Below are 13412 nucleotides of genomic sequence, written 5' to 3' on the forward strand. Positions count from 1 at the left end.
ATGTTTGTCACCTTTTTTAAGAAACCCATGCACACAAGCCAGATACTAACAAAAGGCAGATTACACTACACTGCTTTTCTTTTTAGAAACTCCTTTTTCCCATTAGCCTAATTTTAGACAATTTGAGCATTCTCTAATATTCTTTTCTTTTATTGACCAGTGCAATATTGAACCTTCTTATACTAACGTGAATGGTTTTGAATTCAATTGAATTATATCTAGTACTTTTTAAATAATGCATTGTCTCAAACACTCATAGGTGCTGCCCTACTAGACTTAATAATTCTTCTTTAATATTAAATTATAATAATGCCTAAACTCCGCTAGTGGATCATTTTATCCACACTTTCCAAAGTTGAATATTTGCCTAGAATCCACCTACTTTGTCAGTATACATTCATATGCTTTCATACAGTCTTGACAATTTCATATTAAGTTCACTCAGGTATTGAAAATTTTTAGATAAGCCATTTAAAAAAAATGTAATAGCTATTCTTTAACAAATCTGAAAAGAATCATTGTCACATATATATGTGTTCACACATGCATGCATACAAACATACCCCAATCTTTCTTTTCTTTTATAAACTCTCAGTAAAACTCTCTTTGGGGACATCAATCTTCTAAGGTATTAAACACCAGCAAGAATATAATTCTGATCCCATTTCTTAGCATAAAGCTAAAAAACAGTCTTGACTGTAGTGGTTCAGATTTTTTTTCCATCTTGATAACATCATTTAATGGAAAATTCATATCTGTAGGCAAATTTTCATATGGATGAGCTGCTCTGTGAATGAGATGATGTATAACTTGAATCTCAGGGTTTTCAGCACAAACATGGGGAACTTATTTACACCCCTGTGGTTGCAGCACAAGCATATTTGGTGCTTCTGTAATGTCATAATTGTTTCAAAGCATTTGTTACAGTTTCAAATATTTCATCCCCAGCAGTTTTATTGCTGTTGCTGCTTGCTCACACTTTAGTTTGTTTGATTGCTTTGATTTGTCTTTGCAGAGCAATGATATTCTTCCAGGCAGAGGCAGATTTGCCATGAAGCTAATGAAGCTGAAGCTCCAGGGCCCTCACTTGCATAGGCCACTTCCTGGGAGGGAACTTGGCAGTGTCTTCACATTTTAATTTGGAAAATAAGATGCTTTAACCACAATCAGTTAACACCACTGACTCTTCTTTCCACTCCAGCTCATTCACACTTTCCTCACCATAGGTGGTGGAACATGGTATAGACACAGAGCCCACTAAGGAAAAACTGAGATGGGAATACATTCAATGTAGATTTAGTGGGATTTATTTGCGTGATTTGCAGTCTCTTCCACAATAATTTCTTGCCACTCATCCCAGAATACTCTTTCCATTGGGCCAATTCATCCAAGTCTCAGCCTAACGATATTGGGCCAGTAGCCATGTGCCCCACCATACTCAGCACCAGAAGTATGTGGGGTAAGTGCTGGAGGGGAACAGACTTGAAGTATACAAAGCCAGAGGCCAGTCTACAGAAAATTTTTTCAATTGTCAAAAATGAAAAACTGTAATTTAGTTCTTAAAACACCCAATCAAATAGAAGTTCTATCCTATCATGGATATACTTTATATAACTGTATATACTACGTTATCAATACACCACACAATATTTTTCTTTTCTTGATGGGAATCACATGAAAAATTTATTAGATTTCTTGGGTTTGTAGCACAGAAACCTGTCACAGCACTACAAAGAATAAATATGTCTCTGTGCAAAGCTGCTTGTTTTATGCATCAATAATAGAAACAATCTTTAATCAACCATGCTAGAAGAAAGACTAAATCATATTTCTATTTCCTCTAGGGAAAATGATATCACAAAAATGTCACCATATAAAAACATAATAAGAGTGTATGCCAACAAAAATTTGAAAAGATAAAAAGAATTGTTTATCAGAGAGTTAATAAAAATATTTTTTCTTTTCTCATTCTAAATGAATATTCACTTTCATACTCTAGTTTGTATTTGGAAATTTGTATTTTTTTTCTGGAAGAGAGCCCTATAAAGCCTGTATTCTCCACTACTTTTCTCTTCAGACATTTTAGCTATTGCTAATAACTAAGAACAGTTACTAATGTGGGTATGTTCATCATTCTACAACTAACACTTTCTCAATTGAATAATCTTCTGAATTGGTGTCGTCTCTCACAGACAGGCTGCCAACACATCTACAAATAATATTCTTTGAAAAGGGCATTTTTCTATTTCCTTTGCTACTTTCCTGCAGGCTGGCAAGATAAATAATCTGAAATTGTTTAAAGCATTTTGCCTTCCGCTATTAATTAAGGAAATTTCAAACCAGCTTCCTGAGCTCATTCTCCTATTGTTCACAGAGTTCCTCATTTTGTGTTTGCAGAAGCATGAAAAGTTCAAGTCATTTTCTGTATAAGGTGCCTGTTTTGTGGCAAGCAGCTGGTGACATTACTTCATGTGATGACTTTACCATAAAAAAATACATTCATGCTGAGAAAGAGAATGGTCATCAGGTCATGGAAATCTTAATTAGTGGCAAGGTTTTCTTAAGCTATGAAGTTGTCATATGAACCTGATGACTTTCCAGCTTTAATCAAGAAATCATCCTTGGTTGCGGGGAAAGTAAATATCTGTAAAAATTAAAACAACTTAAATATATTTATTTAAGGGATTGTTAAACTTCACGACTTCAAAAATTCTATTTTTCAAAATTACTTTTTTAGGTTATCTGCATTTTTACAAATGTTTTAAAACAAATTAAATTGAAAATTTTGAACAATTAAACATGAGTTAAAGTAAATAGGAAATGCAATAGTATTGAATTAATTCAATAATTAAATTCTTCCAATAATCTTTCAATTGTATTAAAGTAATTCAATTCATTAAAATTCTGAAAAATTCCCAAATATAAATATCATTTATCTTTAGATAAGTCAAAATTTTGGAGGAAAAAGTTAGTTTCATGGTAGTATAAAGTCAGTTCCCTGAGCACAATTAAATTATGCTCAGCTATTTATTTACTTGTAGATGTAAACTTTTTTTCCTAAAGACAAATGATAATTTATTATGAAATTGTATCGAGAATCATACTTTAGCTATATTTTAACTTCAACGGTCAAGATAGAAGACACAAAAGAAACATTGAGAAAATAAATAAAACCAATTACATTCTACTTAGGAAACTAAGATCAGATAATGATAATAAAAACAGCAATCTCATCAGTAGGAAAAATTAAAAACCATAAGAAAAAAATAAGCAGAAAGAAAAACTGAATTTTTCATGAGCCACAAGGTAAAGAACTTCATGATTTATAATGAAATCATTGCTAAAGTTATGGCACACTGACTGGGATGACCCACAGGACAGGCAGTCTGATTAAGTATCTAGCACTCTCTGCTGTGGGGGTACACACAATGTTTTTTGGTGTCAAATTTATTGTAACTAAATTCAAGGAAGTATAAAGACTCATGGGAATGGTGTTCAAATACAATTTTAAATGTTGTACATTTAATAACATTGTTGTTTTTTTTTTTTTAGACTTTTAAACTTTCAATGGGTATCAAAAGTTTGCAGTCACCAGAGTCCTGTAGCACAGCAGTCCCCAACCTTTTGGCACCAGGGACTGATGCTCTTATGAGAATCTAATGCCTGATGAACTGAGGTGGAGCTGAGGCAGTAATGCTAGTGCTGCTGCAAATGCAGATGAAGCTTCCCTCGCTTGCCAGCCACTCACCTCCTGCTGTGCAGCCTGGTTCCTAACAGGCCATGGACCAGTACCAATCCTCAGCCTAGGGGTTGGGGACCTCTGCTGTAGCACACCTGTGGCCCATGGGAGACAGGCCAGGTACCTCAACAAATTGCATGCAAAGGGAAAATTAAAACACAAGGGAAATGTTTCAAAATCTTTTTGGTCTCCACTACACCTGCAGTAAGCCCTCCTCTCCCATCTCCCACTTCCAACCTTGCTATCAAGATCAGTGGATTCCCCAAATTAAATAAAATTTACCCAGAGGGAAAGTATAGCCTTTTAGGCTGGTGGTTGTCCATGGGAGTATGGGAGACTGAATGACAGACAGTAGGGAAGACATGGCCTTCTGAGGACTCTCAAATCCCCTGGAAGACTTCTTCCAAATATGCCGTAGTACATCCAAATACAGGCAAGCTGGCAGGCTGTGATTTTATCTGGTCAGGAGAGGATTACATGACCCATTGCTCCTTTAAAGAGGCAACAGATCAAGGAAAATGAAGTATGGGTCATTTTTCAACAGAGCTACACTCACATAAGTTGAAATCTTCCCAATTTCTCTCCACTGAAATCGTAAAGTTGCAATTCTGCTGTTGTTTTTCACTTCATATATTATGACACCCTTGGCACAGATCCCCAAGGCCATTTCCCCTTCTGGCCTTGTCTTCTCTGGGAGAACTTGATAAACTAGCACACCATATTCTGGGAGCTGCTGAGTGACCTGGAGCAAGAAAAAAGCTAGTTTAGAAGAGACAGGCACACTGGTCTAAATAAAGAGCTTCAAACCATTCCATGAAAAACAGCTTAACAGATGTTCTTTTAAAAAAAAGAAAGAAAGAAAAGAATAGAATTGCCAATAAGCTTAGGAAACACTGAACTAAACAGGTCTCCTTACTTCAGAATTTCTCTGCACCTCTGATATGGTAGCATTTTTCTATTTTCTTTTTTTAATTCAAGGAATCTTTTCTTCATGGAGTACCTAAAACAACACCTGGAATACAGTTATTATGAAAATGGTACAATAGCATAATAATATTCTAGATAAATTTATAAAATTCAGACTCTTCTGGGTCCATCTCATGGTAATGGATTCCTTTTCTCAATTGTGTTAACCAAAGGTAATTGCAATATTATCTGGTCCAACTCCTTCATTTTACAGATGGGAAAATCAAGGCCCAGGCACAGTAAGCAGGTGGTTGGCATCACAGTTCAAGCAAGATGAGGCATCAATATCCTGCTGGGAAAATGACCAACCACTGGTATTCCTTACCATGTGGCAGTGCCTCAGTGAGCCCAAGATCTGTCCTCCGTTTAAATTTACCAGATAAGGAGACTAAATTTTTTCAGAGGCATTAAGGTCATTCAAAGTTGGGACTGTATCAGGCCAACCAAATTCTCAAGAGACTGGAGTTAAACCTAATACAAATGTTTTTAGTCACATATCTAGCTTGTTTCTACCATCGTCACCTTTACCCGAACAACTCCAGTCCTCGTCAGAAGGTTGATGCACCTGGACTCATGGCAGGGACATCTTAATCCAGGCATTGGAAAACCTCTCAGAAGAGTTTCATTAGTTAGATAAGATTTCCCATCTCTTCCTCACAGCAGAGAGCACTATATCCTGTCCAACATCTCTCACTCCCAGGCAGGATCACAAAATAGGGTCAAATTATGGCTTTCAAGAGTTCCTTTCTCAGGCCCCTTGCCAACATCTCTCCTTCTGTTGATGAATACTTTCTGCAGATAGGTTCTACTGCCTATGTAGAGCCAACAACTCTTCACATAATCTTGATTAAGTTTCTGGACCCTGAGCATCCTTCTTTTAACTTTGGAGAGACCCTGCCATTATTGTCATTGTCATCATCATCACCATCAGCAAAAACAATATTTACTGAGCACTGATATGGAAATGTACAATGACCAGATAAGTCATGTGCTTGAGTTGTGACAAAGCAGGACCACCCCAAAACAATTAGGTAAATTCTTTTAAAGTATTTGATATATTTATTAAAAAAAATTAAGACATTAGTTTTTGTTAGAATAAAGATGACTTTTAGGCTTGTGCACATTTTTTAACTGTTTAGTATTAATTTTTAATTTTATTTTGAATTACATAGAGAGGGTTAGGATATTGAAGTACTTGGAGTAATAAAATTGTTAAAATGATAGAACTCCATTTTAAGCATTTCTCAAACATTATTTCATTTAATCTTCATAACAGATTTGTAAGAAAGAGCTGTAGCTGTCTCTTTTTAAATGAGAAAATGGAGGTACAGAAGGATTAATTACTCTGCCAAAGTTCCCACTGGGAACCAAGAATGGAAATATAAGTTTATTTGCTTCTGAGTTTTCAACTCTTAACTCAAGTACAGAGTTTCAATAATGTCTGGAAACCTAGAAGAATGTATATAAGGTTATCAAAGCATCTTCAATCTGTAAAAAACTAAGCAACATTGTCTATGTCTCCATGCTCTGCTAGGAAATCTGTGGCGCCTCTTCTGTTCCCTTCTGTGTTGCTATAACTGATTGTACTCTCAGAGGGTCACTTTATCTCCATATGCTTAGGGCCATCTCACTATTTTTTCTTCTCCCTACAATGGGCAGCGAAGTTGAGACTTGACCCAGGCTGTCTGCCAGCTCATGCAGCACCCTTGCTGTACTGAAAACTGTTGGAACAAATAGATTGTTTACAAATATTATCAAGAGATTCATAATTCATACACTTTGATCTTATAATTCTACTCCTGGGAATTTGTCCTAAAAGAAATATGCTACATAATCAATACAAACCCTTCTCATAGAAATGTTCAGTGCAGATCTGCAAGATTGGGTTGGTGGGACTGGCTCCCAGAGGTCAATGATTTTCTAGAGGCAATACTGCCTTTAAAGAGATTATTAACAGGTTTAACAGAGGATATTACAAAGCATTCATAATTATCTGGGAAATGCACATGTTATAAAGCTAAGTAGTGGGAAATACAGGATACAACCAGGATAATTTCAACAGAAAAAAAATGTTTTAGTAGCATATCACAGCCCCTAGTTACGCGGGAAAATGGTTCCATGGTTGAGGAACTTCAGAAAACACGGAGTTAACTGTGGATGCATTGTTCTCAGATTAATATGCCAATGTAGTTAGTTGTGAATCTTCCAGGCAGAGTATGTTATTCAGTGTTACCCAGACTGGACTTCTGCCAAGTCTCCTTCTAGTGAGATATGAACTAGCAGAATTAGTCATCAATGAACCAGAGGCCAACAGGCACCATCTGATCATGGAAAAGGAGCCATGTGGCTGTTTATGGAGCAACTGGGCTCTGAAAATGGGATCTGAGAATTCAGAGCCCTCTGCACAAATACAGCCTAGTAGAAGGGACAAGAAATGTACAGAAATGACTGTAACACATAGAGTGTCAGCATATTTAAATGTTTGAAATGCTCATAATTTTCAACCCTGTAATTCCAATCATGAGTTTCTACTCCTAAGGAATTAAGCAGAAGTGCAGCTAAAGACCTATGTAGAAAAAGTGCTAATCTGAGTATTGTTTAAAATCATCCCATATTTAAAACAATTTATGTGCCGGAATATAAAAAAAAAATTAGCATATACCATGTGTTGATTTAAAATAAAGTTTTAAAATTTTAGTGAGATTGGATTATAAAAATATACAAAACTGCGTATATAATGTAAACCCAATTTTAAATATATATGCATATATACCTTTGAATACCCAGAACAAAAAGAGAAGAATGAATACACCCAATGTAACTATGCTGTCTCTATGGGGCAGAATCAGGAGCAAATGGCTGCTTTTATAATCATGGGGGAAAGGACTTTGTTTAACAAACACTGACTCTAGTGAGAAGGATCATAATACGCTCTGGGGGTCACCAAGCCTTCTAGGTCATGTCTCTATATTTGAGGGGGAGGGGACAACATAGTAATAGCAAGCCAATCAAGGAGAATCTCAAGAGCCAGTTCCTTGAAACTAGTAAGATAGCATGCAAATAAAATCAAATCTATTCATGGTTTTGCTTATAAGATGATAGCTTCCTTTACAATTATTTTTCATCCTTCAACCAGGAGAGAGAGGGGCACAGTGAACCCGGCCCACAAAGCCAGGCCTGGGCCAAGGTCAGTGAGCATCGTCAGTCCTGCAGGGGCCTCCACAGGCCTGAGTCCTCAGCCTCTCCACTGGTTCTCTGTTTCTGTGGCCACTCATCATCAGATGTGTGCTGATGGCTTTGCAGTCCCCACTTGTCCCTTGGGACTGCTGCATCCTCTTGACAAGGAACATGCACAAAGCCTGGATTCTGGAATTCATTGAACACCTTTCTGCCAGGACTTCTCAAATGAAACATTTGTAGGTTTATACCACGTTGGGTGTTACAGACAGTTCTGCTAAGTGACCCACCAAAAAGAAAACGCAAGACCTCACCTTGGCAGTTCTGCTTTCTAATGCCTGTCTCTATTAAAGGCAAAAAGCAAAAACAAAACAACAACCAGTCTATCTGTCTTGGGAGACTTTGTAGAGAGAAATGAATAAATCCCAGAACTTCCTTTTGAAACTGCTCCCAACTCTAAAGTCTCAGCCAGATATCCTGCCCCAGGAAAGCCGGGGGCCCCCCTCCCATGCGCCCCCTAGCTCCAGCTCCAGGGGCAGAGCAGTCACCCTCTATAACTCTGATATAGAATAACCAGTTATTGTTATTGTTCTCATAGGGCAGTTATCACAGTGTTACATGCCTCTGGGTACCCGTCTGTCCTCCCTGGAGACATGGGACTCCCCGAGGGCAGGGCCTCCATCTCTATCTCCACTGCCCACAATGCCTGGCTCACAGCAGGTATAGGTTGTGGAGTCAGCAAGCCTATTCATTATAGGCTCTATGTGTGCCCACAGACATAGGGGGCTGAAATGCTACTGCTTTTGCTGGAAGGCAAAGGAAAGAGTGGACCAGAGATGCACCCAGATGCATGGACAACACTATTTCTGTTGTGCTGAAGACAGTTGTCTGGAAGTCTGCAAATTTGGAATCTTCCAATGGCTTCGCTTTTGGCTCACACGTCAATTTTGTACTTCAGTTGTCCCACATGTCATTTAGAAGAAATGTGGTCACCCCGCTCACAGAAAAATGACTGGGAGCTCTAATGCTAAAGAAATGACCTGCCATACTCGACCCAGCCCATTAAATTCTACCCATCTTTTGGGATCATTTCCCATGCCACTTGCTTCCAGAAGCCTCTCTTTGCCCTACAGGGTGATGGAGTTTTCTTCCTCTCAGAGAATCAAGTCCCTTGCTTGTACTTCCTCATCGGTCTGCGTACATCCAGCCTCCAGGAAAGGCTTTAGAGGAGATTGCTGATTGCATGCCTTTGAACACCAACACCCCTTCTCAAGGGCACAATGGCCTCACCCTCAAGAACTCCAACTCAGCATCCTCTTCACAGAGCACAGGACTGAGACGGTGCATCTCTGAGACTTGGACTTGGACCCTGAGAGCGGTCATCCTCTCAATCAGACTTGCTGGGATGTAATCTTCAACTCGAAAATAGGCTTTCCTCTCTACCTGCTGGAAATAAGATACAGAAGTAAAGAGGCATAACCAGAATGCCTTCTATGTGACCCTGAGCAGAACAGAAGCCTATCTGCAGTCAAAACCCAGGTTAGGGATCCAGGGCAAGAATGTTCCTTTGAAGTGCTCACCTGGGACATCTTTTTTCTACCATATGTGAAGTTGAGCCAAACCATATGGCATAAATAGAAGGGAGAGAAGAGAGGAATAACCCATTTTTGAGCCTCTTTTGTATGTCAGTGGTCCTCATAATATATTAGCTCTTTTGATCCTCATCGGAATCCTACAGGGACAGCACTGTTATTGCCATTGCCAAGATGAACACAATGAATGAAGAAGGATGTCATTCAACAGGGCCAAGGTCACACTGCTTGTAAGTGACAGAAATAAGATTTGGTCATCCAAAGCCCTCACACATTTCATGATGCATGATGCCACCATACTATTACCCAAAAGGCACAGAAAAACCCTGGCCCTGAAACTTTGTTTCTTTTTTATTCATTTAGTGCTTCCATGCACACGTGCTCCTAGTGGACTGTCACCTTTTACAAAGGAGGTCTTTGCTGTGACACTATCTGTCCACAAGAAGGTGATCAAGAAGTTGCCCCTTGAATGAGAGAAGATCTGTCACACCTTCCCTGCCACAGGCCTGAACTTTCTTCAAGTCTGCTTTTTCAGGAACCTGAGGCTGCAGTCCCACCAGGGCGGCTGGAAGAGGCATCGCCTCTGCCTGATGCTGGGTTCCCTAATACAGACTTGGACAGAGATAGATATGCAGAAAATTTAAAGGAGTATTCTTGGGATCCACTGCAAGGAATGAGGGAGGCAGGACTTGGCATAGGGAGAAAGTGACCCTACCCTTATGTTTCTGATTCAGCTCATCCTGGTCTCATGCAGCCCCTCCCTACCTAATCTTAGGCAAGATATTTCCCCACAGCTGAGGGAAACTACCCAGTTACCTGTGAGGAAGGAAGCTGGGAGCCAGGAACATCTGGCCTTCTCAAAGTGAGGTGGAAGATGGGCAAGTTGACCTGATGAGGGGATGTGAAGAAACAGCACAATGTCCACTACATCCCCCTGCTCCTAGTATGGCACAGACCTGACCCCATGTGGCTGTGGATTAAGAATCATCCAACCTAAGGCAGGTCCATACCGGTTCTGAGCTCAGCTCAGAAACATAAAACAAAAGAAATTGTTCACCAATCTACTGCATAAAAAAAGCATTCAGAATGCTATTAGAATAGCTGTAATCCAGAACACTGACAATACCAAGTGCTGATGAGGATGTGGAGCGATAGGATCATTGCATTCATTGCTGGTGGCAATGCAAAATGGTACAGCCACTTTGGAAGACAGTTTGTCAGTTTCTTACAAAGCTAAACATATTCTTACCTTATGATCCAGCAACCATACTCCTAGGTATTCATCCAAAGGAGTTAAAAAAACATGTCCACACAGAAACCTGCACGTAGATGTTTATAGTGGCTTTATTCACAATTGCCAAAACTTGGAAGCAAAATATGTCCTTCAGTAGGTGAAGGGATAAATAAACTGTGGTATATCCAGACAATGGAATATTCGGTGCTAACAACAAATGAGTTATTGAGCCATAAAAAGACAAAGAGAAAAATTAAGTTCCTAAGTGAAAGAAGCCAATTTGAAAAGACTCAATACCATATGATTCCAACTAAATGACATATTAGAAAAGGCAAAACTATAAAGACAATAAAAAAAAATCAGTGGTTGCCAGGGGTTAATGGTAGAAGGAGGAACAAACAGGTAGAGCACAGAGGATTTTTAGGGCAGTGAAACTACCCTGTAAGATACTATAATGGTAGATATATGTCATTACAAATGTGTCTAAGCCCATGGAATGTACAACACCAAGAGGGAACTCTAATGTAAACTGGATTTTTGGTGATCGTGATGTTTCATCATTGTAAAAAGTGCACCACTCTGGTCAGGAATAATGATAATGGAGGAGGCTGGGCATGTGTGGAGGCAGGTGGTATATGGGAAACCTTTGTACTTTCTACTCAATTTTTCTGTGAACCTAAAACTTCTCTTTAAAAAAGAGTCTATCAAACATTTTTTAGGAATATTTAAGACATTTGACCCAACATCTCATTGCTAGGAATATGTCCAAGAGAAGAAGTCAACATGGAACTTAAAAAGCTCCAGCACATTTACTTCTATACCATTTGTAAAAGAGAGAGAAAGAGAGAGAGAGAGAGAGAGAGAGAGAGAGAGAGAAATAAACAAATAAAGAAACATACAAAGAAACAAAGATTAGAAGCAACTAGAATAATAATAGTAGTAGTTACCACTTACACAGCACTTCTAGGTGATACCTGACAATGAGAGAACCGATAAATGAGTGGAGGTCCAGCCCCGCTATGGGTAACATGTAGCCAGCCCAAACAAGCATTAGGAAGTCACAGGAAGTCATGTACCATAAAATAAGAAAGCACAATGCTAATTGAATGTGGCAGTGTTTACAACCATATAAAACCTCCACACATTATCAAAGGCTGGAAGAGAAGTCACCCAGAAAAAAGTTGTTCTGCTACAATGATGTGATTAAGGAGATTTATTTTTATACCAAATTGTCTTTGTCTCTCTTTTTAAAATGCAAATGTAATCATGTCACTTCTCTGCTTAGAATTCTCAGTCTTTCACTACAGGGGTTTCTAAATTATTTTTTTTTCCAACACCAGAACCATTTCTCAAACAAAATGCAAACCCCTTAGGAAGGCACACTACGTTCCTCCCTGATAGGAGTGGCTATGCCACATGGTTTCACAGCCGTTGTAGCCAGGGCTGCAGTGAAATATCTGCAGCTCTCTGGACTGGCAGCCTTTTCAACCTGCCCACTCAATGACAGAGACACACGGAAAGGCTCTCCTCTCTGAGTCTCCCCTAACATCCTTTGATGTGCTCAACGCACTGCCTGGAGCATAAAGAAGCAAGGCTCTAGAAGCGTGTCCTGGCTGTGTTCTCGCCAGCTTACCTAACCTCAGAGACACAATTTTCCTCGACTGCAAATGGAAATTACACTGGCTCTGCAGGTTTGACATAGGCTTAGATGAATCCAAGCACACAGCAGGCCCTCCATAAATTAGGACTGAGCAAATGGATGTACAAATGAATGGGTTTATGTAATCTGTTGCCTTTACACAGGAGGTAAGGGGAAAAGGTCTGCCACCTGGGGGCAGCAGAGAGTGACTCAGAACCACTGGTCTCCAGGGCAATTATAGCAGTTGAGGCTGGGCCAGATCTGGGAGAGAAGCCAGAGGTGGAGGATGAGATCAGGATAAGGCAGGGGAAGAGTGAGATCAGAAACTGGAGAGGTGCAGGGAGTTACTAAATGGGTCACCTAGAGACAGACCTGATCCTTTGAGCCTTGGGGCAAATGATCCTATAAGAAGGATGTAGGCCTGAATAAGGGGTCTTACTCAGGCTCCCATTTGCCTTCAGTGGACCTGGACCACAGTTCCCACCAACTCTAAGGCTAGAGTTAAGGTCTTAGGTTTAACAACCTGTATCTCAATCCAGAGATCAAAAGTTAAGTCTTTGTGTTGTGTTAAGTCTTTATCACGGGGCATGGCACAAAACATTCGAAAGCCACTGTTCTCAAAGAACCATCTCAACTCTTGAGTTTGTCCTTGTTCTTAAACCCAGTTACTGGGACAAAGCAGACAAGTTGTGACTGAGGTCACACCCTTGCTCTCTCCACCCCATACCATGAGAGAATTAAGAACACAGAACTGTGTCAAGGCCTCCACACTTTGTAGTGGCTGCAGCTTCTCCCTTATGGACTCAAGGTATATTAGTTTGCTGGAGCTGCTATGAAAACAGACTGCTATGAGTGCCTTAAACAACAGAAATTAATTTTCTCAGTTCTAGAGGCTAGAAGTCCAAGATCAAAGTGTCAACAGGATTGGTTTCTTCTGAGGCCTCTCTTTGGCTTGTGGGCAGCAGCCTCCTTACTGTGTCTTCACATGGTCTTTCCCCTGTTCTCCCGCATCCCTGGTGTTTCTCTGTATGTCTTAATCCACTCTTCTTATAAGGACTCCAGTTA

General features: G+C 39.6%; 1 protein-coding gene across 1 annotated transcript in view; it reads right to left on the bottom strand.

Moving 5' to 3' along the window:
- The window catches only part of FRMPD2 (FERM and PDZ domain containing 2), a 113376-nt gene that overhangs the window by 43064 nt on the left and 56900 nt on the right, over positions 1-13412 (bottom strand). Inside the window, exons 13-14 of the mRNA XM_039872330.1 lie at positions 9173-9325; positions 4296-4481 (exon numbers count right to left, since the gene is read on the bottom strand). Of these exons, the coding sequence (XP_039728264.1) occupies positions 4296-4481; positions 9173-9325 (339 nt within the window). The remainder of the gene's footprint in view (positions 1-4295; positions 4482-9172; positions 9326-13412) is intronic.

The sequence above is a fragment of the Pteropus medius genome, unplaced genomic scaffold, assembly GCF_902729225.1.
Source record: "Pteropus medius unplaced genomic scaffold, Ma_sr-lr_union100, whole genome shotgun sequence".
Taxonomy (NCBI): domain Eukaryota; kingdom Metazoa; phylum Chordata; class Mammalia; order Chiroptera; family Pteropodidae; genus Pteropus; species Pteropus medius.